Genomic DNA, 27,553 nt, shown 5'->3' with positions numbered 1-27,553 from the left:
TAACCTATGAGTTTGTTCCTTGATCGTGTAAATCGTTGTGATACTTAACCCATAATGGTATTATGAAGATTGCATGGGGTGGTGTGTATAAAGCTTTATTGTTTGTTGTCATTATCACACATTAGTTAATATGTAAAGGACTTGGGAGGCATCTGAGTGGCTCAGTCAGTCAAGCATCTGCCTTTAGCTCAGGTCATGATCTCAGGACCCGGGATGCAGCCCTGCATTGGGCTCCCTGCTCAGCTGAGAGTCTGCTTCTGCCTCTCCCTCTCTCTCTGCACCCCCCCCAAAACCCCCCCTCACTGCTCATGCTCTCTCTCTCACTTTTTCTCTCACTCTCAAATAAATAAATGAATAAAATCTTTTCAAGAAATAGGTAAAGGACCTGGAACAGTACCTGACCTAAGAAATATGTATAGTCCAGATCTGATTTTTTTTTTATTTATTTATTTGACAGAGATCACAGGTAGGCAGAGAGGCAGGCAGAGAGAGAGGAAGGAAAGCAGGCTCCTTGCTGAGCAGAGAGCCCTATGCAGGGCTCGATCCCAGGACCCTGGGATCATGACCTGAGCCAAAAGCAGAGGCTTTAACCCACTGAGCCACCCAGGGGCCCCCCAGATCTGATTTTTATAACTGCCTGCAATATACTCCAATAGTAATATACTGTTTTGTATTCTTTTATTTTCACTGTTACTCTTGTCAGTCTGCTACTGCTCTTACCAGCAGACTGGATTTCTGTATAGATAATAGATCTTAACTTCAACTTCTGTTGGCTGTGGCTACGGTTTAACTACTGGCTTCAGCACTAACTGGTTGTGAGAGTAGCTGGGCAAGTTCCTTGAACTCTAACCTTAGTTTTCTCATCTATACAAGTGAGACAATGGTAGTGCTTCCCTTGAGGCTTGTTATATGGACTATATAGTTGCATATATAAAATTCCTGCACAATTCTTGCTGTAAAGCAAGAACTAAAAACTTCTTCCTCTGGTTAAAGTTTTGGAGTCTGTGGGCTGAATTTGCTGATGTTCTAACTGAATAGATCTACAAATTACCATCCTCGTAGCTAACTCATACTGTTCTGTTTTGTCCTGTATATATTCAACCTTTTTAAGAATCCTGTAGGGTAAGTACTATTGCTATTCCTGTAAATGAAGAAACTGAGGCACAGAGTGGGTAGATATCTTGCCGAAGTCACCCAGAGCCAAAACTCTAATTCAGGCACTCGGCCTTTGGAGTTGGTGCTCTAAAATTCAAAGGAATTGAATGTCTCTCAGGCTTTCACTGTCTTATATCAAAGATTTCCACTGGAAGGGTGCCTGGGTGGCTCAGTGGGTTAAGCCGCTGCCTTCGGCTCAGGTCATGATCTCGGAGTCCTGGGATCGAGCCCCGCATCGGGCTCTCTGCTCAGCAGGGAGCCTGCTTCCTCCTCTCTCTCTGCCTGCCTCTCTGCCTGCTTGTGATCTCTCTGTCAAATAAATAAATAAAATCTTTAAAAAAAAAAAAAAAGATTTCCACTGGAGCCTGCCAAGTTATCAATTCGTTTTAGAATACGATGTCACCTGAAAAAAGTTCCTTGGGCTTTAGGTCCCTAAGGTACAGTTGGTGACTGGACATTTTGTTATATAAATTAAAGTCCTTTATTTGAATTCTGTCCCAGTGGTGGGCCATCTTGCCACATCAAGAAAGTGGTAAAGAAGTACTTGCAAGGAGGGTTGATATTCTTAACAAAGGGCTTTGGATTTGCTCAAATGATTGCCATCTTTTGGACCTAGAGATCTGACCTGTACCTATGAAAAAGATGACTTTGACTTCTAAAGTTATTAAAGGCAGATGTCTTCAGTTGACTACCATAACAGAAGAAATTCATGATGGCCTCCTATCATTTGTTAACAACCATATACTGGGCGCTGTGGTGATAGCAGTTCACAAATCAGATGCCACTTGGCCTTCCTAGAACTACAGTCCCATGCCAAAAATCTGTGGCAAGAAAATATAGTGAATATGGAGAAACTTGTTGGCAGGCCAGTGGTAATTGAAATCCTGTAAAGGCATGAAATCCCCTATGGAAACAATGTTGAATGAGAAGAGAGTAGTTTTCGATCTGAGAAGAGGTGGTGCCAACTAAGGGGACAGAGCAGTCAGAGAACAATGAGGAAAACTGGGGAAATAAAGGTCAAAGAAACCAGCAAAGAGTAGTACCAGGAGAGGGTGGTCAACTGAGTTGAATTCTCCTGAGAGAATGAGGGAAGTGAGGATGGAATGGGGCTCATCAGCTCTATATCCTGGTGTTCTCCTCAAAGTATCAGCCACAAATGCACTCCCAAACAACTGCGAATTTTACATTTCAGGGTCTCGACCTATAGCCTGTTTGTTAGAATAATTTCAAGGATGTTGGCCAAAACTAATGTTTTGACTGATAATACTCATCATATTGAGCTATCATTTCTCACAGGAAATAGCAAAAATAAACTTTGTAGCTTATGATTAAAACCCGAATGGAAGTTACTGATGGATATTAATGAGATGCTAAATAGCTATATATAAAAATAAATATACAAGTTATATACATATAACTATTTAGTAGATTAAAAAAATATTTGTTTAAAAAAAATTAGGGGCCCCTGACTGGCTCAATCACTTGAGCAGTTGACTCTTGATCTCAGGGTCATATATTTGAGCCCCATGCTGGGTATGGAGATTGCTTAAAAATAAAAAAAAAAAAAAAGAAAAGAATAAAAAAACTTTAAAAAAACTATAAAAGCGGAAAGAAAAAGTAAAATAGCTATTATGTTGGTTGGTTCATCTATATGACAACCTATTTTAAAATGTGGAATCTTAGAAGCTAAGTAGCCTTTTCTGTCTACTTCAAAATGAGGTTCACATCAGATGAATATTAAACTTATTCCCTTATAGATTGATGCCTATTAATTCTGTAGTTAAAAGTATACCATTAAAATGCTCATACTATACTTTTGTTAAGAACAATGGGCCAGGATTTTGTAGGACACACCATGTGCTAGGTTTGAACCTTAGTTAGCGACCACAGAAGCTCAAAACCAGTAGCTTGTCGATCTTATTTCCTCACGTAGCAAATTCAAATTGGCAAATTCTGCAACTTAACTGAAGATGTTTTGGATAAAAACAAGAACATTGTTATTGGTTATGTCTACAGAAGGAATCTGTTTGTCAGTGATTTTCAATTCCTCTAAAAACATGATTTCCCGACTCCATAAAAGGCTATTTTGGGGTAGATCGTAGAACTTTAACTGCTTAAAAAGTTGGACTTTCATTTGGGTGTTGTTAGTGTTCAAAAGTCTGTATGCCATTCCCCTCCAACCCATCCATTTTTTGAGTCTGAAAGGATACAAAGAAACCATCAGACAGATGCGGAAGTAAGGGCATTCCGAGAAAATAGCAGGTGTACAATTCTGCAGTGGGACAGCATGGCGCCTACCGGAAGCTACTTCTATTGAGATTCTGAAAGGTGTAAGAAGTTTGAAGGAGACCTTTATGTAACTGAACCATGGACAGAACTAGTCCCAGTCCTGTGTGAGGATCTATTTCACTGTTTTAATTATGCAAGCTCTAGGTTAGCGAATAGTAAAATTATGAAAACATACAACAGTATTATTTGTTTCAAGAGTAAGTACCACTTGGTGAGATAAGCTTTAAACTACTTATTAAAAACATTGTTACAAACTGTAGAATAGCATTTAAATATTGGTGGCCAAATATGTCATTTGACTGAAAATTTATTTTGCTAGTGTTACTTGGTTTTTTGGTCTTAAACAGAGACTTTTGTAAGTCAGTCTTTCCTGTTGTGTCCCCAGTGCACTGCTTCAGAAAACTCATTCTTTGTTTAAAGTTTAAAACAAACACTGCAGTTCTTGAGATCTGTGGTGCCTTCTTTGAGACAAATCTTGCCTGCTCATCAAAGAGGTTGGGTCTAAGGTTAGAGACCTCTTGCTTTAACTACCCAGTCTAGTTTCTGTCTCATCCCTATTTCCCTTTCTTGCTACACCCTGTTCTTCCCCTCCACAGAACATTTGCTATTGGGAATTGCCTGTTTAATTCCTAAGTAATTCGTCTCCCTAAGTAATTCTGTCTTTCTTGCGAGGGTGTTAAGTCTGTGGGTTTCATCACCATGAACCCAACTCCTAAAAGTACCTGGCATGAAGTAAATGCATCTCTGCGGGTTGAATAAATGGTGACTGATCCAAAGTCCCTGGACAATTTTTACTGTAAAGAGGGTAGTGAAAATGTCCTGACGGGAAGTTTTCCCCATACATCCCACTTGTCAAATAAGGCATCATCAATAGGACCAGCTGCAAAAATGTGCTTGCTGCTGTTTTTATTTTGGGTTTTTCTTCAAAAAATTTTTAAAATTCTTATTTATTTATTTGACAGACAGAGATCACAAGTAGGCAGAGAGGCAGGCGGGGTGGGTGGGAAGCAGGCTCACTTCTGAGCAGAGAGCCCGATGCGGGGCTCTATCCCAGGACCCTGAGATCATGACCTGAGCCGAAGGCAGAGGCCCAACCCACTGAGCCACCCAGGTGCCCCTTTCTTCAGATTTTTAAAAAAAATTCTAGGTAGTTAACATGCAGGGCAATGTTGGTTTCAGGAGTAGAATTTGGCGATTCATCGCTTATATCCAATACCCAGTAAATGTTCTTGCTTTTGCCCTGGATTCCTGTTCCTCTTCGTGAAAAGCCCAAATAGAAGAATGATAAGGGGTAAGCTGCCTGCTTTTTTCAGAAAGCAAGAACTTAAAAGCAATAATGAAAGGAAACATAATCTGCACTATATTAATCCATTCACAGTTAGACTGAGCACATTACCTCCCAGGCAGTGTGCCCGTCTTAGGGGAACAAAGGTGAAGGAGGCAGATGTTACATTATCACCATCTGTTTCTCCAAGTATGGAAAGTAGAAGCTTGAACCAAGAATTAGAGAGGGTGGAGGCAGGAGTGACTGTCTGGGGAGTGACTACGGCAGGGTGCCGCAGAGGAGGGGACATTTGCAATAGATCCTGAAGGATGATGAACATGGGTTTGGTTGTGAGAGGAAGAAGGAGAAATTCCAATAACAGATGGAACCCTATGGTTCAGCCTTCTGGATCTTTAAGGAAGGGATGTAATGCATGGGGCAAGACGACTGTGCGAGTACAGGTGTGTACAGGGAAGTAGTGTGTAGCAATTGGAGTAGGTGAAAGTTGTGTTTATGCAGTAGGTGGAGAATGTTGCTGTGAGTTGTATAATCTCCAGCTGTCACAACTGCTTGAAAACTTTTTCCCATGGAAGCAAAATTCCTTGAGTAAATTAGAGGACTGAATAATTATTTTTGATATACCAGAAGAGGTATATAATTATGCTATAGAAAATGTGGAAAATAGAAAAACTTTACCTCCGTCTCACCTTAACACAGCCTCCATTTGCTTTTTGTCGTATTTTCTTCCAGTCTCTTTTTGTGTATGTGCTGGCTATCACACTCTACATAGAGTTTTACACACAAATTATTTTACTTATCATTTACCAGGAGGATTTACCATATCATTACTGTTTAGTAGTCCCCTCCCTTTGGAATGGATATATCAAAGAGCATGCACCATTTTTAAGCTATTTCCCTAGGACCAGATACTTAGACTAGTTACTTGCTATAAGCATAGTTATTAGCTACTTATAAGTATAGTTAGTTACTATAAATTTCTATAAGTATATCGTTACTATAAGTATAGTTACTAGTTACTTGCTGTAAGTATAAATGTTACAGTGAACACATTTGAGTATATGATCTTTTTGTTTTTAGGGTTTTTCCTCAAGTGATTGCCCCAAATTAGAATGATCATATCAAAGGGTATAAATATTTTTACAAGTCTTATTTCTTATTTTCAAGTTGTTTTTCCTGCATATGGTTAATAGCAATGTGAGAGAATGCCAGTTGTTTTATACTCTTTCCAACACGAACTGTTGGACAGCGGACCATTGAACAAAACAGGTTTGAACTGCACATTTCTTCTTATACATGTTTTTTTTTTCAGAACATACTATAAATGTATTTTTTCTTCCTTATGATTTTCTTAATCACATTTTCTTTTCTCTAGCTTACTTTATGGTAAGAATGCAGTATATAAGACATATAACATATGAAATATGTGTTAGTCAATCATTATTGGTAAGTCTGCTGGGTAACAGTAGGCTAGTAGTAGTTAAGTTCGGGGGAGCTTTGGTTTCAGTTTACGTGAGGATTGTTAGCTTCCACCCTGCTTATCTTGTAGGGCCCTATATTTCTAGAGCACCTGTAAGTGTTTATCACATCTGTCAATCTCAAGGAGAAGGATCAGTGACCCTTAGCATATTACTGGGCACCTACCCTTATAACACCCAGTTATAAATAGCCCACTTCCAGGCATCCGCGGAGGGTGGTGGGAAAGGAGACAGTACTTAGGCAGCCTGGACTTTCTTTCATACTTATACTCCATCGTATTATATTATATTCTCTTTAACATATTTCCCTTTTGAAAAAAAAAAAAAAAAAGGTGGTGCACCAGGGTGGCTCAGTTGATTAAGCTTCCAACTCTTGGTTTCAGCTCAGGTCGTGATCTCATGGGTTGGGGATCAAGCCCCCATTTGGGCTCTGAGCTCAGCGGGGAGTCTGTTCGAGATTCTCTCCCTCTGCCTCTCCCCCTGCTTGTATATGCTCTCTGTCTCAAGTAAATAAATTTAAAAAAAAACAAAACTGTTTCCCTTTTGTCTTCTAACTGTAACTCAGTTTATTTTCTCCATAAAATTAATCTTTATCCCCCATTTCTTTTGTAATCCCTTAAGAATGACCATAATTACCTCTGACAAGAAGATTACTCAAATTAGGGATAAGGAAATCTGTGTGCTTTGAAGGGAAAAGAAATTTTATTTTATTTAATTTCAATTTTATTATTGCTTTGAAAGGAAAAGAAATTTTAAAAAGAAACAAGTACATCTGTCTCTGAGTCCTCGAGAGAACCCATAAGCCCCACTCAGATCTTCCATGTCCATTGTCATTGCTCTCTAAACTGCTTCTATGCACCATTAGAATCTAAAATACCAAATAAACAAAACCCACAATCAAATATATCTAATTTTATGTCTTGGTTTTATTTATTATTATCCAGGTTTAGAGTTAGAACACTGCCAATCGGGCATATTGTTTGTATGAGGTCTGAATTTCAGACCACCAACTTGAGAGCCACAGACTGACCTGCAGATATAATATTTTTGGTTCACATTGTATATTAAACATCTTTTTTTTTTTTTTTTTAGTTTACTTATTTATTTAAGTCATCTCTATACCCAACATGGGACTCGAGCTCATGACCCCGAGTTGAAGAGTTGCATGCTCTTCCAATGGAGCCAGCCAGGCACCCCTGTATATTAAACATTTATGAAGTCATTGCCAACACCTAAACTTCAGAATATTTCACTTAACAATCTGGTCTTCCTTCTTCTCTTGAAAGAATCAGATCATCTGGCGACAGTAGGCCAGAATTTCCGTACCACACAATCACCTAGGGAGCGTCCTTATTCTAGGCCTTGTTTCTCCAGGTTGCCACAAGCCTCCCATTCCCTGATGACTTATAACCTCATTTGCCTTGTTTTCCTCATTTGCATTTTCTGCTCTGGCCCCTGAAGACATGCGATTAAGACTTCTACAATGTTTAGTGTTGCATAGAAGTTGGCTAACTGAGGCAACACAGCACAGCCCTATGTTCTAATTGGATGTAGGGTCAAGCTGAAATAAGATCAAACATCCACCCTTCTCACCTTCCTACACTGGAACACTACGGGAACATTTGTAGTCTGTCCCCAACAAAGGGTTGGACACTAGACATGCTGAAGACCAGAAAGAACTGGATCCAGCAGAGGAGAAATAATACTTAGAATAACACTTAGAGAGTAGCCCCTGCCTGGGACTCAGAGCTGGATTGAGGCCCTGGTTCTGGCCCCCAGACAGAGGGAGTTTTCGGTAAATCATTCAAATTCAGTTTAAGTTTTGATTTCTAAAACAGCAGAGTTGGACCGGGTAAGGCGGTACCAAACCAGTTTTAAGGGGAGTTAATAAATATGAGGACGTTAAAGAGTAAGCAGAATTCAATACATTTCTCTTTTACGTCAGAGACTTGTCAGTGTCTTAAAAAGCGGGACTTTTTTTATTTATTGGGACTGTCTATGGAAAGAATTGATATATAGTATTTCCCAAGGTTATTTAATCACAGTACCACAGAATCCTTCATTCTTTGTTCTCTGTGCAAAATTATCTCCTCAAGGTGCTGTTTGATAGAACTCAGCTTGAAGAAGGCACTTTGAGCTTTCCTTTCAGCTCTAACTTTCTAAGTATGTAAGCCAGAGATGTAAAAGAGAACTCAGGATCAGGTAATGGGACATGGTGAAAAAGATTGCAGATCCTTGGGGTGCCTGGGTGGCTCAGTCGTTAAGTGTCTGCCTTCAGCTCAGGTCATGGTCCCAGGGTCCTGGGATTGAGCCCCACATTGGGCTCCCTGCTCAGCGGGAAGCCTGCTTCTCCCTCTCCCACTTCCCCTGCTTATGTTCCCTCTCTCGCTGTGTCTCTGTCAAATAAATAAATATTTTTTTTTTTTTAAAGATTGCAGATTGTGAGGACTTAGAAAGATGCTGGTGAAATGTGGATGCTCCAGCTCTTGGTCTGGGAGGCAGGTGGAACAGTAAAGTGGAGAGGGTGGAGTTAAATCCACAAAAATAAATCTGGAGTTAAGAATTTTGCTATGAAGGGAAAGAGAAAAGTTAGTGTCTCAAAAACTTTCTGAGGTCAATTGGAACTTTTTTTGATAGAGATGTAGTAAAAACAAACAAACACAAAACAAAACAAAACAAAACAATTTGTAGCCAGATTCGCTGACCTGGGATCTAGTTCAAACATGTCAGTAACTGGATGATTTACAGTTTGTCACTCACCTCTCTGGGCATCCATTTCCTCAATGTTCAAAGACAGACTATATAGGTAGGCGCTTTAATGTTTTAAAATTATACTTTTATTTGCATCTCATTTAAGTTAGTAAGGATTGAGTCCTTCAGAAGGAGATTTGGTGAGGAGAGATGTATAAGCAAAGGAGGGCTGAGAGCTAGATTAGAGAGAATTAGGTAAGAGAGGTACATCATAAGCTCTTAGAGGCTAAGTCTTTAACGGTACTCTGTGAAACTGTGAGTTCCAACTACTGGGGTTTCTCTATAGTATTGCACATAGACTCAAAGGTATTTGGTTGGCTTCTTATGTTAACATGGCTTAATTTCCCATTGAAACCCACCATGCATCTGAACTGGATTGAGTTATCATTCACTGCTTAAGAAGTTGATTTATTTGACTAGCTTTCCCAGATGTATAGGTTTTTTGGTTAATAGCATGAATGATAACATGCTGTTAGTCATTTGGATAATTGCACTATGATGAACTGTTTCCAGTTTTGTGTGTAGTCTTGTGCTATTTTCTAGATTTGATTTTTTGGGGTATTTACCAAGGTAAAATTAGTTTTAGTAATCATAAGATTATGAGACATAGTAATGTATTTCTCAATAAATAATTTCAGATGTATGGGAAACACCATAGTATTTCATTTTCAAGTGTTAAATGAATACTTTTAAGTGTGATTTTGGACACTCATTCATTCCACAAGTGTTTGTTGCACACATACTATATGCCAGGCCATGTACTAAGAGCTAAGGATGAAACAGTGAACAAATGCATTATTATTTTCTCTATGACCTGTGTGGATGTGTGCCTAGCTTCAAACAAAGAACTACTACCTATGCTAACATTAACTCCCTCATTCATTTTTATCTGATGATTCTATTAATTTTAAGTTATGAAAGAATGATAAGATGGTAACCTTCAGCAAAGTTTTACCAGTAGAAAAATATGCCTGGTCACCCTATTTATCTAATATATGACATAAGAGGAAGAAAATGTTTGATAATACTAAATTTTATTTATTTAAAGATTTTGTTTATGTCAGGCGAACGTGATAACCACTACACTACGGAAACTATTTGTTTACGATAATACTAAATTTTAGTAATATCACAGTGGCCAATAACCTTATACTTATGTTTCTTTATAAATTTCTGGGTGACATACAACTCAAAACCCACAAAGAAACTAATGGTCTTTAAATTAAATGTGTTCTGGGGCACCTAGGTGGCTCAGTGGGTTAAAGCCTGTGCCTTCGGCTCAGGTCATGATCCCAGGCTCCTGGGATGGAGCCCCACATCTGGCTCTCTGCTCAGCGGGGAGCCTGCTTCTTCCTTGCTCTCTGCCTGCCTCTCTGCCTACTTGTGATCTCTGCCTGTCAAATAAATAAATAAAATCTTTTAAAATTTTAATTAAATGTGTTCTTCCTGAAAATTCTTAACTGTTATGTGCCAGTTTATCCTCAAGCAAAATTTGATTATGCACCATTTTATATTTACATAGGAAAATGATGAAGGCACCACTAGGGCGAGCACATTTAAACCTAGTCTACTGCTGGGCTGGAGGCTGGGGCACACTCCTGAGGATTGGTGGTTTTCCTGGCCTCAATGACAGGAGTGTCCTGATCACCACACAGGCCTCCTCTCTTCTGAAGTGTAAAGGTGATGGTCTCTGGGTTACAAAAAAAAATAGCATTTTTCTTGAGTTACGATTTATCTACACTGGGACATTTCAGGGCTAAAGGAGTTGAAAAATTAAGCGTTGAGGAAATGTTGAGTTTGGCTTGGGTGTGCATGTGTAGTGTGATAGCACAATGAAAGGGTTTCAAAATGAAATTCTTCACTTCATACCTACTTGACAACTTTTATAAGCCCCAATTATTTTTTAAGATTTTATTTTTTTAGGGAGCCCCTGGGTGGCTCAGTGGGTTAAAGCCTCTGCCTTCGGCTCAGGTCATGATCCCAGGGTCCTGGGATGGAGGCCCACATCTGGCTCTCTGCTCAGCAGGGAGCCTGCTTCCTCCTCTCTCTCTGCCTGTCTCGCTGCCTACCTGTGATCTCTATCTGTCAAATAAATAAATAAAATCTTAAAAAAAAAAAGATTTTATTTTTTTATTTATGTGAGAAAGAGAGCGATAGAACACAGTGGAGGGGAGGGGGAGAGGAAGAAGCAGACCCACAGAGCAGGGACCCCCATGCGGGGACCGTGCCAGGCTAACCCCAGGACTCTAGGACCATGACCCAAGCAGAAGGCAGACCTAACCTACTGAGCCATCCAGTTACCGCTATAAGCCCCAGTTTTCAATCCTCATAGAAGAGATCATGAAAAACAGTCTCAAGTTTAACTCCTCTTCTCCACCACCTTTGGATAGAATGTGTTGAAAATGAAAATCGAATTTGAAACTAAAGGGCTGGCCAAGATCTGATTGCTTTCAGTTAATATTAGTTAGCAATGTCAGAATAGGTTGACATTGTTATTTTGCTATTATATTTAGTGTTTATATCACATCATTATATTGTTTATTTTTACATATTTTAAAATATTTTAGTTTCTTTTTTATGTATATACTTTTTCAATTTTCTTTCTCCTTTTTAAAATTTCTGTCCCCTCTTATTTCTCTGACTCTTGAGACACTGCAGAGTGGGGATCTTCCTCATTAGACTGGACCTCATCTTCTTCCTCTTTGTCCTCCTGGTCCCACTTGGTCAGGTCCTCGGCCTGTAAGATCCACCCATATCCCTCCATCCTCGGTGAGCTCATGGATTTTGACAAGTAGGATCTTAGCGATGTCATGGTACCTCTTTACCAGAGACTGCAATTTTCAGAACATTTGGCCTCTACCTGATCACGCCGCTCCTGCAGCTGAGGGCAAGGACTGGGCCTTTCCCAGAGCGAGGCTGGCTCTCACGTAAGGCATTCTGAGGCTTTGGTGCGCTCTCTCCCCGGGCCTGGGCTGCTCTGCCAAACGCCCAGCGCGCCGTCAGTCTCCACTCGTCGCTCCGCCTGCTCGCCTGCCCTCCGTGGCCGCCTGGCGGGGCTCCAGAGCTCCCAGCTTCCTGGGTCGGCCTTGCTGGAGGGCAGGAGTGAAAGGTGAAGGGAGGTGCAGGCCGCCGGCTCTGGGGGAAGGGCGAGGCCCCGGCTGGGAGTGGCCGGCGGATTGGGGCGGGAGTTGCTGGGCGCGGCGGGCCGGTGACTCAGCGCCAGCGCCAAACCCGCCCCTGCGGGAGAGGCCGGGAAGGTGACGCCTCCCCTGGCCTTTGTTCCCTGTCCCCTGTGTCCCGCAGCGTTCTGGTGACCTGACGCCTTCTCCGCAGCGCTTCAACCCCGCCTCCGCCTGCACGCCCGCCTCGGGGCCTGTGCACGCCTGCGGCCGCAACCGGGTTTCTGCTCCCAGAGTCCGCGGGGGGAGACAGACACAGACCAAACCTCGCACGGAGAACCGAGAGGGGCGGCAGCGGAGACGCGTCCAAGCCACGTCCGCACACACAGCCTGGCAGAGCGGAACAGTTCTCTGCGGAGCCCGGGCTGCTGGGGGCTGGAGGACTTCACAGAGGAGGAAGGGGCCGTTCAATCCGGAGGGAGGCCCGCAGTGCCTTCAGCTTCTGCGGCGCAGGCCTGCGCTTAGCAACATGGTCCCAAACTGTTCACCCATTACCGTCGCCAACAAAATCAGTAACAAGAGCTGTCTACGGGCATCTGGCTAGACGGGCACCTGGCTAAAGGGGCACCGAGCTGCCTCAGTCCGTAGAGCACGTGACTCTTGATTTCGGGGTTGTGGGTTCAAGCCCTCTTCTGGTGCAGAGCTGGTATGAGAAACAAACAAAATTGGTTTAGTGAAATGCTGTTTTACACTTTGAACTAGACCAGTATTTCTCAATTTAAAGTGGGAAAAAAAACTGCCTGGAGAGATTCCTAAGTCCCACCCTCAGAGGTACTAATTTAATAGGTAGAGTTGGGGCCTAAGAATTTGCATTCAGGTCCTGCTCGTCTGTGGACCATCCTTTGAATAGCCTTGGGTTAGACAACTTGTATGATTGTTTAACGAAGAGATACGAGATAAAACTAGTTCTTAATAACCTCTTAAAAACAGGTGGATTTTTAAAATCAATGATTTGCTAATCTATCAGTGAGCCAGGCTCCTTTTGTGTCTTCATTTAGGAGCTCTTTTAGTGGAGCCATACTTTGGCTTCCCTGGGTTTTGTCCTGGGGATAGGATAGGGCAGGGAGGGAGAACAGATGTTCTTAAAAAGTTACTGTTACGCTGAAAAATAAATTTAAAAAAAAAAAAAAAAGTATCCTAAAGACCAGAGGCAAAATCATCAAATGAAGGCTATTTCAGTACATTAAAATATGGTGCCAATCCTATTCTTCGGGCCGCAGAACAGTAGTCCCTCCAACCTTTCCAATAAACCTTGTTTTTCTGTACCTTTGTGTGTTACTGCATTATTCCACTGTATGGAATGTCTTTCTCCCCCTTTTCTCCTGCCAAATGATTATTTGTTCTTAGAGACACGGCTTGAATGTCACCAATGCTGTGGACACATTGCAGTCTCCTGGATAGAAATTATTATTTCTTTCTCTGTGTATGTATTCCTGGCACTTATCACAGTATCACACTGTATATATCCACCTTATACAGTGTCAGCCTCTTAAGGATGGAACCTATGTTTGTATTTCCCCTTATCTCCCTACTAGTCTTGGTGTCTGATGTACAATAAACATTCAAATGTTTGTTGAACAAGTGAGTGAAAAATAGATCCATACCCTTTTCCTTGTAGTGGGATATCTAACATGTAAAAACACCTCAGGAAGGGAATACAGTTATCTGGTGTAGAGATACTTTTATTTAAGCTTAATATTTTAGGGGCATCTGGGTGGCTCAGTTGGTTAAGCATCTGCCTTCAGCTCAGGTCATAATCCCAGAGTCCTGCATTGGGCTGAGTCTGCTTCTAACCTCTGCCCCTCCTCTTATCCTCCATTCGTGCCCCCCTCTCTCTCCTTCTTTCTCTCAAAAACAAATAAAATCTTTTAAAAAATAAACAATATTTTAGATATTAAACACCCTGGATTTGCTTGTTGTAATTGTGGATCTTGACTAAATGTTTATAAGGAGTTTATAAGGAGTAAATTTTTTCTGTTTCCTGAGAAGCCTCTCCTGCGGCAGAGATAAAAACCTCCATCCTGTCCCAATGGCCTGTGCCTTCCTCCTTGAGCCTCTGGGAATGATGGGCCAAGGAATGACTGAGCTACATTAACTTGAAACTGCTGGCTATAGAAATTCCAGTTGCTGTAAATCTTTTGTACTGTTAGTTTTCTTAGGCATCATTTAAGTTGGCAAACAGGTCCTGCTAACCAGCCTAGCAGATCTGCTGGCAAATATACCTCTAGCAGAGTGGAATTTGAGATACATTTCATGACCTACTTCCCTTCCCCACCCTGATTTTAAACCTTTCACTCTTAGGTATTCAAAACCTGTGTGTTGGGAGAAGTTTGGCTTTAAATAATGATATGGTTAGTGATTTTCATCTGAGCTCTATTATCATTGAGCATGATGGGTCGGTCATTTGGGCTTTTGGGTTCCAGTACTTGCTTTATCACTTTGAGCTTTATGATCCTGGGCAAGGCATTTAACTTCTTTAAGCCACAAATGAGCATAAAATACGTGTAATACCTGCTCTTCCTATTTTACAGGTCCTTTCGAGATTCAAACTGGTGAAAGTTCAAGTGGTCATAAACTGCAAAGCATTGCACAAAAGAGTATTATGATTTTTATTATTTATTACATGTTTTATATAGTATGCATTAATTTATTATAATCGCATTCTGCATATACACAAATGCAAGTATTTAATCTTAATTTATTATAATCATTATCTGAAGCTGGCCCTTCAGACATCTGTAGATATCCATAAAAATCATTTGCTTTGTCTCTTTTGGATTTATATGCCATTTAGGAAACAGTTTTCAAAGGTCACATCTAATTTGCTGCTTCCCACACTTTACCTAAAGCAGAAGATTACCCCAACTTGTGGTTTATCCTGCGTAACTAACACACTTGTGAAGTCAGGCCGAAGGCATGAGTGGGCCAGCTCTGAACTGTCATATAGCAGAAGGGAGTTTGGGAGGTTTTGCTGTGAAGTCTCATTCGTTTGTGCTGCCTTTAGTCAGCTGCTGTTTGGAACACTCAAATGAAAACAAATGCTTCTTGTCCTGGCCGTCAAGGGAGGCTTTTAGCAGCTCGAGGAGCCTCATGAAGGATATTTGTTTATGACCAGCTGTACATGGGGCACTGGCAAAAAATTTTGATCCCCAAGACTCAGACCTTGTCTGCCCCAAGGAGCCCACAATTAGTTACTGCTATTATAGATAACAGAAATGTGAATAAAAAAGAACGCAAAGTAATTTTTTAAAGTCTCATTTCAACAGTCCTGGGTGTGTGTATGGAGAAGAGTGAGATAGGAACAGGACCGAGGAAAAGGTGTTCCCAGAGAGAGAAATGCGCTGGTGAGGAAGAGCTGGAGGAAAGGGGATGTAGGGGGTGCCTCTTCAGCCCGAGTGGTCAAGGCCAGACTCTGCTAGAGCAGCTGATCCTGGGTGAGTCATGTGTCCTATTCTTTCTAGGCCCGAGTTTCACTTTGTGTGATAGGGGAGACAATGTTCATTCCAGATATAAAATCTTCCAGTTTTCTGGTGCAGGTTCGAAACTACATTGACTTGAGTGTCAGTTGAGGGTGGCGGTTAAGGGTTCTGGAACTGATATGTTTGGTTCAAATCCAGCCCACCACTCTTGCCTGTGTGACCTTGGGTGATTCCCTGGACCGCAATGGGTCTGAGACTCCCCCAACACTGGGAACAGTGGCAGAGAGCAGATATCAGTACATGTGAGCCATTATTCACCTTGATGTACCCTGACAGGATGTAGGAAGCTTTTGGAGCTAGGCAAGCACATTGGCAATGTAGAACTATTTGTCTTCTGGGTCATAGTGAAAAAAAAAAAACAAAAGGTTTTAGCAACTGGAAAGAGACATGCTCCCCAGATTGTATTGCAACCGTTGAGAGTGCAAGAACAAGGTGAAGGTTTTAGGGTGGAAGGTGTCTTAAGGTTAAGGAAGGTTAAGGTGTCAGATCCCGCAGTTCTAGGTTACCTTGCTAACTGAATGGCAGTGAGATCCTCCTCAGGTTTGCTTTGTGGCTTCTAATGAAATCCTTAGATAGGAGGCTAAACCAATTTGAAATTTTGTAATAGAGCAATCCCATCAGAGAATCCTACTGTTACATAATTATATTTGCGTTGTCCAGGTTGGCATAATAATTCTCTCCAGTTCTTTGCTGTATGGAGAGAGTGCCCCTGTGCCCCAAACTGAACTCTTTTGGACCATGCCTACTCTCAGAGTGTGAGATGAAAGATTTTTTTTTTTAATAAAAATAATACTGAGTAAAAGAAATAAGGGGGAAGGACAGGTATAGAAAGGGTCCCTAAGCAGATGGGGATCTGCCAAATGCCTGAGCAAGTCTTCTGCCAATTCAGGACCTCAGGAGAGAGGGGACAAACAGTAAGTAATGTGGACTTATTCCTCATGTGCAGGTTTTCACCTCTTTTATCTCGTAACTGGGGCCCAGAGTACTTAGGAAGCTTGCCCAGGTCATGTAGTTAATAAATGGTAGAGCCAGGACCTGTCTCGCTGCAAAGTCTATGCTCTTTCTTCTCAGTCATTTTAGCTTAACCCTTTCTGCCCTTGTTCAAAGAATTTCAAGGCCGGAATAATGAAAACTGGTTCTTCAGAGCCTTTTCTTTTGGGGAAGCCTTGAAGATGGGGTTTACGTCAGTTAAAGAGCTCTGCTACTTTGAAGTCTTTCTATATCGCTCAGTTTAGGAACATGCAGCTGGTGATTTCGCCTGGCTCTTCAAGCTGGTGTAGCGAGACTACACTCTATGACAGGATAAAATGCTATGAAGTCCTGACATAAGCAAATAAAAAGAGGCAACATTATGAGCACTTATTAAATTCTGAGTTTTATGATAGGTGTCCTTTAAGAAGCACTATAAAGTAGATATTATGATCTCTCCAATTTCATAGGCAAAGAAACTGAGGCAGACAGAGGTTTGGTGAATTGCTCAGAATCACCCCACTGAAACATATCAGAAACAGGATTGAACCTCGGCCAACTGACCTCATAGTACACACCATTAAACACTGCTATGCTGTGAATGAATAGGGGAAAGGGAGAGGTGAAGTAGAGGCAGTGGAGTGCTGTCCGTGGGATGGGAGGGCTAGGAAGTGGGGAAACCCTGATTTATAGCAATTGTTGATTTCTATTATGTACATATTCCCAACACGGCCAGTTTCAAGCTACTGATCTGATGTCAGCTGACTTGTAAATTAAGAGCTGGTTACAGCACATCACTGAAGGGCTCTGCCTAAGAGACTAGCCGATAAAGAGAAAAATAAACTTAGACAAGTTATGCCTGAATATGCTTGATTCTAGTGAACTGGAAAGTATGAGGGGTGAGGTGGTGAGAAATGGGGTTGGCACGTAGAGTGGGATCAGAGCATGCCACGTTCAGATTTTTCTCTGTAGGAACTTAGACGTCAGTGGGCATTTTTTTAACAGCCCGGTAATGATTAGCTTTTCAAGGTTAGCACTCTAACAGCAGTATGCAGCAGGTAATAGAAAAGGAGTTCTCTAGAATTCAAGTTAGTAGGCAAATACAGGAAATAATGAGCATCTAATCAAGTCAGCAGTGTGAGTTGGGGTAAAGACTGGAAGTGGAACAAGGCTCAGAAAATATTGGCAGATGGAATTGATGTGAATTGATGATTGGATATCACATGAGAGAAGGGAGAAGTGGAAGAAATGATGAAGGTGTCTAGCTTGGAAGCTAGATTTATGGTTAGATTACTAATTGAGAGTTTAATGGGGTTGCTGAGTCAGAGGTGGAGAAGAAGAGTAGAACATGTTAATTTTGAAGAGCATATAGGCCAGATCCTGGAGATGGTTGGAAATGTGGATCTGGAGCTTAAGAATGGTAGATCGGGGACTGGAGATAACAATTTAGAAGTCTTTAGCATATGGATAGACGTCAGAGCCTCTAATTTAATAATCTGCTGGTAAGCACTTCCCATCTGCTGGACATTGAGCCATAATAGTACATTGACTTGCTTAAGGAAAGCAGGAGTTGTAAAGCTGAATATAATAAATATGCAACCTTGGGGAACACTGTCACTTAAAGGGCCAGTGGACAGGAGAGGAAGAAACAATCAATAAAAGAGCCCCCCCCCACAAGGAGTTAATATTAGTATGGCAAAAGAGGTAAGATATTGGAGAAGTTAAAGGAGGAGAGAGTTTCAAGGAAGAGCAAATTTTTGTTAAATGCCCACAGAGAAGTCAAGTAGGTCATTGGTGTGGGCAGTGGGGTCATGGGGTCATTTGTGAACCTAATAAGGCTTTTATTAGAGGTATGGGGCTGGGAGCCAAGTTGTAATGAGTTGCCTTCCAAGAGAGCAAGCAGTCTTTGAAAAGGTGCTGTCTTCTTTAGGGTAAAGTTAGAACCGGTATCAACAGAAGTCAACTTCTAGAGGTTCATCTCAGCTTTCAACTTCTAGAGGTTCATCTCAGCTTCCTTCCCTGCCTACAGCAAGCTCACCTACCATGGCCTCCTCCACGGCCAACCCTTCCATCTCTTTCCCAGATACTTTTTTCTTCCTCCAGGGTCTCAATTCACTTGTCATTTTTTTTTCCCCTCCTGTGTAACTTTTCTCTCCCCTTGTTCACAGCCTCTTTCCCTACAACCAGGCTCAAGTGTCTCTCATCTACAGCAAAACAAAACAGGTTTTCTTTACTCTCCCTCAGCCTATTACGCTATAACTTTCCTAACCTCTGCCGGGAAAGTACTCCTTCACCTTCACTCTCTGTTTCTGCCCTCACACTCACTTTGTAAACCATTACAGTCTGTCTGGCTCCCAGTCCCATCTCTGTAACTAAACTGGCCTTACTAGGTCCACTAATACCCATGTTCACTGCCAATACCCATGACCTACTTGGCCTCTCTGTAGGCATTTAACAACTCGCTCTTTCTTGAAACTCTCTTCCCCCTCGACTTCTCCAGTCTCTTGGTTCTCTTGCTATGCTAATAATTAATAATTCTTCCTCTTTCTTGAGGGGAGTCAGGGTAGAGTGATCTTTTAAAGATTGGTTCTTTCACTTCTGCCTACTCTCTGCTTGAAGTGATGATGTTCCCAAGGTTTCAGTTTTTATTTTATTCAACTTTACAATTTCTGCTTTCCCTAAGCAAATCGACTTTCCTTCTCTAGTGAGATTTACTACATAGCCTAAAGCTTTCCAGAAACAGTGCTCAGACAGTCCCGTCCTTTCATCAGAGTTGAGTTGATATGGAGATCCAGCCGTCAGCAGGTGAAGGAATTGTTTTTATCCTTGTAATCTGGGTGGGAATAAGAAAGAAGACTTCGATGCCTTTCCACCCTGTTGGAGGTAAGTGTTGGTAAGTATCTGTGAAGCGAAGTGTGGGTGGTGGGCAGAAGACTGAAGTGTGAAACAGCTGCCCCACAACTACAAATACCAGTGCGGAACTTGCAAATGGTGGTCCTCAGTCCGGATTTGGCCTACAGACGTGTTTTGTTTTGTCTGCAACTTAAATAATAATAATAATAATAATAATAATAATAATAATCTGAATCAAAGCTTTAAAATCAGAGGATTTTCCTTAGAAGTTAAAGTCTCAGAGAAAGTACAGAGAACTGTGAAAGCTTGAGGAGAGATGGAAATTTGGGGAAAGGGAGGGAATCAGACAACACTTAAATTCTTGACCACTGAAGTTCTCAGTCCATCTTTTACCCACCCTTGCATTCCTATAGCATGTAGCAGAGTCTTCACATAGAGTAGGTGCCTAATTAATACTGTTGAATTATAGTTGTCTGACCTTTGGAAGTTTCTTGCCGCAGACATTGTGAGTTTTTGTAGAACAAAATTTCTGCATTAGTGAATCACATGTGATCTCTACAGTGGGCTTAAGTGTGATTCATATAGTTTATGTGGCAATAAAAAAATCTGCACTTAAAAATATACTCAAACTTTACAGTATTTGAAAAATATGACCATAATTTTCATGCAGATATTCCATGAATTTTTTTTCCTGTAATAGACGGGAAATAGACCAGAATCCAGATAGGAGAATTTAAAACCTGTTTGAAGGCAGGGGTGCCTGGGTGACTCAGTCGTTAAGTGTCTGCCTCCAACTCAGGTCCAGATCCCAGGGTCCTGGGATCAAGCCCTGCACTGAGCCCTTCATCAGGCTCCCTGCTTGGAGGGGAACCTGCTTCTCCCTCTTACACTCCCTGCATGAGCAGAGGGAGGGGCAGAAGGAGAGTGAGAAGCAGAATCCGTGCTGAGCAGGGAGCCCAATGACATGGGGCTTGGTCCCAGGACCCCCAGATCATGACCTGAGCTGAAGGCAGATACTTAACAAACTGAGCCATGCAGGTGCCCTCAAATGAACTATTTACAGGTAATTCTTTTCCATCTGTTTAACCCATAATAATTTCAGAACTTGGTAATTAGCATGGTCCTAAAAACAAATACACATGGGAAAAATGATAGTCTCAGCTTCCCTAGAAATACTGGACTGGCTGTCCCTGGGCTCACATTTCTTCCTGCAATGATCTCCTGGATCGGGGTATTTTAATAATAACAACAACAACCACCACCACCATGACCACCAACTCATATAAGGTTTAGTATGTGCCAGGTGCTATTCTAGGCATTTTTACCTTCTTTAAGCTTCACAACAATCTTTTGAAGTAGTTAGTATTATTATTTCTGTTTTATAGATGAGAAATCAAGACACTCAGAGGTTTACTAATTTGTCCAAGATCCCACCCCCCTGGTAAGTCAGGGAGCTGGGCTTTTCACTCAGGTACCCTAGGGCTGGAAGTCTGTGCTGTTGACGTTGGCAGTATATGTGACTCTTAGGTCGAGCCTTTTATTTCCACCCTCCCCTCTGCCTTCACTTCCCTTATGTGCGTGATCTCCCCATGGGTCTCTGAATTACACCACTTGCCTGGCACTTTTACATCTTGGTTTCCAGCCCTTTTCTTTGCTTCCCATCCTTCATCTTCCATTAAGCCACAATTTAGGCTAGAAGCCGTACTGAATTTCATCCCAGGAAGAACAAGCAGGAGTAATCAGCCACAGCAACTTCTTTCAAGATATGTCTCCAAAGGCAAAGGAAACAAAAGTGAAAATGAACTTTGGGGACTTCGTCAAGATCAAAAGCTTCTGCACAGCAAAGGAAACAGTCAACAAAACAAAGAGACAACCCACAGAATGGGAGAAGATATTTGCAAATGACAGTATAGACAAAAGGCTGATATCCAGGATCTATAAAGAACTTCTCAAACTCAACACACACAAAACAGATAATCATGTCAAAAAATGGGCAGAAGACATGAACAGACACTTCTCCAATGAAGACATACAAATGGCTATCAGACACATGAAAAAATGTTCATCATCACTAGCCATCAGGGAGATTCAAATTAAAACCACATTGAGATACCACCTTACACCAGTTAGAATGGCCAAAATTAGCAAGACAGGAAACAACATGTGTTGGAGGGGATGTGGAGAAAGGGGAACCCTCTTACACTGTTGGTGGGAATGCAAGTTGGTGCAGCCACTTTGGAGAACAGTGTGGAGATTCCTCAAGAAATTAAAAATAGAGCTTCCCTATGACTCTGCAATTGCACTACTGGGTATTTACCCCCAAAGATACAGATGTAGTGAAAAGAAGGGCCATCTGTACCCCAATGTTTATAGCAGCAATGGCCACGGTCGCCAAACTGTGGAAAGAACCAAGATGCCCTTCAATGGACGAATGGATAAGGAAGATGTGGTCCATATACACTATGGAGTATTATGCCTCCATCAGAAAGGATGAATACCCAACTTTTGTAGCAACATGGACGGGACTGGAAGAGATTATGCTGAGTGAAATAAGTCAAGTAGAGAGAGTCAATTATCATATGGTTTCACTTATTTGTGGAGCATAACAAATAGCATGGAGGACAAGGGAAGTTAGGAGAAGGAAGTTGAGGGAAATTGGAAAGGGAGGTGAACCATGAGAGACTATGGACTCTGAAAAACAATCTGAGGGGTTTGGAGGGGCGGGGATTGGGAGATTGGGGGAGCCAGGTGGTGGGTATTAGAGAGGGCACGGATTGCATGGAGCACTGGGTGTGGTGCATAAACAATGAATTCTGTTATGCTGAAAAGAAATTTAAAAAAGAAGAAGAAGGAGAAGGAGAAGAAGAAGAATTAATTCCTTCCTTCTCTGGGCTCCTGCAGCCTTTTGTCTATCTCCCTGACTGCTTGTGTTACTTAGTTCACGGACACGAGCTATTCATTTGCCGCTCTTGTGTCTCATCTGCTCCAGGGAGTGTCTCTTTCTCCCCCCTCAGCCTCCCTGACTTCCTAATTTACATGTTGAGTGAGTTAACAGAAAACAACCCCATTCACAAACATAACAACTAACATGTATATTGATTAAACAAAGAGTACGGCTTCTGCTCTACTTCCCTTGATTGTTGTTTGTCCTTCCGTCTTTGGCCATCATGCCTGGGTAGGGAGCCAGTGGCTCACCTTTTTTGTTGTGTCTGGTTCTACCATGGTGTAGTGAGTACCCTCATCCCTTCCATGTCCTCAGGTAGAATTTCTCCCCTAGATGCTGGAATGATTATGGGGGCAAGTTTTAAGACATATCACTGCCCTAGAGTACTTCAGCTGGTCAATTCTCAACCTATGAGGCTCTGAAAACTTGGCCTGCTTCTCTGTGCTACTGGAATTTTCCAGCCACTTCTAAGGAGATTTCGGAAAACTTTGTCAACTCAAGAATGTTTTGGGGGGTGGATCTGAATCCCACTTCACAAACTCAAGGATGCAAGAAATAAAACGTCATCTGTATTTTGAGTCTACCTTTTTAAGATAGAACTTCATGACTATAAATTTAGGTATTCCCCCTAAGTGCTGTTTACTTTTAGGTTTCAGAAGGTCTTATAAAATGTTGAGGCATAATGAATGGGGAGGCCATCTGGGTACTCATCCTTGGCTCACATCATTGTTCCATGCCAACGTTGGTGTTTGAGTCCTGTGCATTGCCCTGGAGTATCCTTTGTTCTAATTTATAAGAACCCTCAGGTTCATTAGTGCTCTCCTCTATCCTCATTAGACCCTTGAGAGCATATAGTGGACCACGGCTAACGGAAAGGTGGTCTCAAGTCCATCTCCAAGACACGCATGCAGCCCTTCCTTGCCACTTTTATCCCTTTAGTGGAGTATGGAATCGTTCAGCTGCTCCTGCACTAGTGGAAGCCCAAGGAACACTCTGAGGCCATTTGAGGCACCATCGTCTTAAATATATCTTGCAGCCACTCTTCCCTAGGGTCTGGCCTCCTTCCGAGGTTATGTCTGGGCATGGGGCATATATCCACTGCTTTCAGATTCCTCAGATTATCTGGGGGTTGCTGTGTCTCAGGGGTCTCTTCCAAAATCAATCCACACATTCCTCATTTCATCTCTACCCTTTGTCCTCCCTTCTCCCACTTCTTAGTCTGGAGAATGATCTTCAATTCTAGGAGACTTCTTACTCATCAGGTGATCTTCTAAATCAATGCCTATTTTTTAATTCTCCAAAGGATATAGGCTTTGAAAATTAAAAGTATAAACTCACTCCTACTTCTTTGCTATTTGTTCTCATACCCTTTCCCTGAAGTAACAACTACAGAAAGATTCGGATGGGAGGGGAGCAGTGAGAAGAGCTAATATTGGAGAAAAAAGTTAGATAATATTTACAATTTTATCGTGCCACGTGATATCACATGCACATGCGAGAGTCATCCCATACTGAATAGGTCTACCCTACCCTAGCCCTGTAGGTGCTCGGACAGTGAGAAGTGTTATTAACAATAGTAATAGTAAGAGTGGTTGGTGACAGATTACTGTTGCAGTGTCTCTGTTTTCAAATTTTTAAATAATCTTGGCATTTTCTGGAAGGTAACTATTTTTCATTCTCTGATTTATCAGTGCGATTCCAAACATGAGCCCGACTTTATTTTAGCATCTATTTGACCCTATCTTACTCCTATCTGCTTACCTGTATTTCCCATTTAAACTGTCCCTTCTTGAGTCAACCCTTCTGCTCCCCCTACAGCATTGTGAGCAATGCCGGTAGTTGTTCAGAACTTCCGTTAGTGTGAATGATGGTAAGCTGACATGGCAGAGGTATTTTGGGAAAAGCATGGACAAACTGAGTCGAGGCTGCATGCACTCAGAGCGTGCAGTGCATAAAGGATACCTGAGGTGGACCCTGTGTAAAATGAACAATCTTCTCTAATCTGTCTTGTAATGACAATTCACCTGTTTTACAGCTTTCCTGTAGTCGAAGAAACTCATATATACTTTGTCTTAAGTATTCAGAAGTCTTCAGTTAACTTAAAAAAAAAATAGTCCAGAAAGTAACACAGCCAAGCCTGGGATTGCTTTGTTCACATTCAATGTTTCGTGCCTATCAAGCTTCTTGTTCTGTGAGAAATGGAATGGATCCTGTGTGTTCTCTGTTAACTGATAACGATATTGACAAGGATTTGTGTGTAAACGCTAGAAATCTTAGTGAATGCAGTGATTCTTAGCTATGTCCTGGCAGAAATCAATATTCCCCAAGAAAGCTGACATTTTACCATGAAACTCAAATAATGATTGCCGTTTCCCGATTCGCCAAAAACCTTAATTTAATGGTTCGAAGTCTGTGTGTCTGTGAATTTATTTCATAGCACACACATTTATTCATAGCAAGCACACTATTAGTTTTAACTTTTTCAGCAAATTTGGGCAATTGATGGATATAGAAATTGAATTATTTTATTAACATTTATTTGCTGCTTATTTTGCCAAAAACAAATATTAATGAAATTTCTGGAGTAGCTTTTCATGGTTAGATTAATTGCCTGTTGTTTCTGTTTTTCATGAACATGGTCAATATAAATGCAGTGTTTTCCTAGTCTTTTCATGGCTGGGCATACATATACAATAATAATATCTTATATGGGACACTGGGGTAAGGTGCTCTCATGAGCTTGGCTCCCCAGGGGTGAGGGGATCAGAATTATGGCACACCAGTGTGCCCCAGGCCCTTACTGGGAAGCTGTGTTATGCTGTATCAAAGACTTTTTATAGTCCTGATTTCTGCTACTAGTAACATTGTTTCCTTGACCTTATGATGGCATTCCGTATTTCACTAATCATCAGTGTTCTGTTTCATATTTTCCAGAAGGGCACTGTTACTCTCTACCCTAGGTTGGAGAGCCACTAGGAGATATAGTATCTAAATTCATGCCCCTGTGCCAGGAAAGTTTCCAGTCATTCTTTAACACTCGTGAGCCTCTCTTTTGGACTAGTTCCTGGCTGCCTGATGGGTTCCAGTTCTCTGGATTTGAAACATGGCCATTAAGCCTTACAGGGAGGTCAGTTTTATAAGTGAATGCAACAGGAGGACCTTGTATAAGATGTGGAAAGAGGGGAGTACACACTATAGGGTCTTTGCTGGGTAGATGACTTGGGTCTCTTCTCTCTTTGTTCCTTCTCCAACCAGATAACTTCCTGTAGTCACTTAATGCAGAGCTCAGTGCCCTTGGGTTCAAAGAGGAAGTGATGGCAGAGTGTTTATTCCTTGCACATTTCTATAAAGCTCCTGGTAATGTCTGAGGTGTTCTGCTTCTCAACACTGGGGCCAGAGTTTCCTGTGCTCCTGGCCTCTCATACACTCATTTCTTTCCTCACTCTCAAAACAACAGACATGCTGTAGTTAAGTAGATAAGCTATAAAACACTTTAAAAATACTTAGAGTAAATATGAAACTTCCGTATATTTTATTTGCATCTAAATAAAGTGTTCTTCCTCTATTCTTAGTGTGTTATTAGAACTGTGATGTGCTGATTGAGAGGGGGAAATAAAGGACTAAAACCTAAAATTCACAAGTCCCAGAATTACCACTTAGCCAGCTCAATGCTCACATTTGTTTAATTTCTAAGTCTTCTTGATAAAATGGGAATGATGGGACCTGTCCAATGTCCCTCTCTGAGCTGATCCAAAATATACAGTCTCCTGTAGGAAAATACTTTGCAAACACTTTGCAAACAAATCCAATTTGTTATTGGATTGAAAGTGGCCAGTGAGTCCTAAAGAGTATTGGCAGATGCTTGTAATAATTTAGACACCAGGAGTTGGTGAGGGTATGACAAAGCTGACTCATGTTCTCTCTCTGTGTTCCTTCCCTCGCCCTGCAGAGCAACCTGATACACTCCCTGGGCCTGAGCCATCACCTGCTTGTGCTGAATTTTATCATCATTTCTTTTGGCAAGAAAAGCGCGTGGTCATCGGCTCAGGTGAAGGTGACCGACACTGACTTTGACGGGGTGGAAGTCAGAGTGTTTGAGGGCTCCCCGAAGCCAGAAGAGCCTTTGAAACGTGGCATTATCTACATCCACGGAGGAGGCTGGGCTTTGGCCAGTCCAAGTATGTCCTAGTCACCTCCGGGGTTCTGGGGACTGTGGTTGGCTCTGAGAGAGATGTGCGATTGAGCTTGACTTCCTTGTTGGGGAAGGAGAGGAGGACCGTTTGATTTGGTTCCCTTGAATAGTCTCAGTTACTGCTATTATCCCAGCAGAATTATTCACAGGGTCTCCTTTTCACACTTGAGAAGGTTCTGTCTTGGATGATTAACTGTATGATTTCCCTACGTAAAACTTTTGCCCATTTGTTTATTGCTTGTTAATTTGGGCAGACTCTTTTGAAAATAGGTCCTGTGACCTGAATCATAGGCTAACTTAAGTGAATTGCTGACAGTAGCTTTTGGCACCAAAACAAGTCAAAGTTTCACTGGGACAGAATATGAGGAAATGATCTGCAGCTCTTTTGCTGACTTGTGTTTTGAAGACAATTTTCTATGAAGTAGGACCAGTATTTCAGAATATCCATGTTAACTCATCCGCATTTTACCTGCTTATGAAACCAAAGATGAAAATATAAAAGGTATACCAGCATTAAAAGGAAACAATGTTGCAAAATTCAAGAATGTTCTCTTTGGTGTTTGATCCTTTCATGAGCAGAACACATTGAAAATGGCAGGCAGCCAAGTGGAACAGCCTAGCAGAAAGCACCAAGGAGGTATAGTAAGGGCCTGTAATTATCATGGAGCTACTTTCTCATCTTCAGCCCAAAGCTACTGGCATCCCCTATGATTTCTGTTTTTTGTTTTTGGGGTTTTTTAAAGTTTTATTCATTTGAGTATACTACACGGGGGCTCGAACTCATGAACCAAGATCAAGAGTCCATTCTCTTCCAACTGAGCCAGCCAGGTACCCTGGCATCCCCTAGGCTTAAAGGTAATGACAACTTGTTTGAGCTTGTTTGGGGGTTTTGTTTATTTGTTTGTTTGTTTTAATATAGACACCACACCCAATGTGGAGCCTGATGCAGGGCTTGAACTCACCACCCTGAGATCAAGACCTG

At 41.7% G+C, this 27,553-nt stretch overlaps 1 protein-coding gene across 1 annotated transcript in view; it reads left to right on the top strand.

The window, feature by feature from the left end:
- NCEH1 (neutral cholesterol ester hydrolase 1) overlaps positions 1-27,553 on the top strand; it is a 57,045-nt gene that overhangs the window by 11,283 nt on the left and 18,209 nt on the right. The window contains exon 2 of the mRNA XM_047730627.1: positions 26,329-26,557. Within this exon, the coding sequence (XP_047586583.1) occupies positions 26,329-26,557 (229 nt within the window). The remainder of the gene's footprint in view (positions 1-26,328; positions 26,558-27,553) is intronic.

Source organism: Lutra lutra, chromosome 1 (assembly GCF_902655055.1).
Source record: "Lutra lutra chromosome 1, mLutLut1.2, whole genome shotgun sequence".
Lineage (NCBI taxonomy): Eukaryota > Metazoa > Chordata > Mammalia > Carnivora > Mustelidae > Lutra > Lutra lutra.
This window is presented reverse-complemented; position numbering and strand designations above follow the sequence as displayed.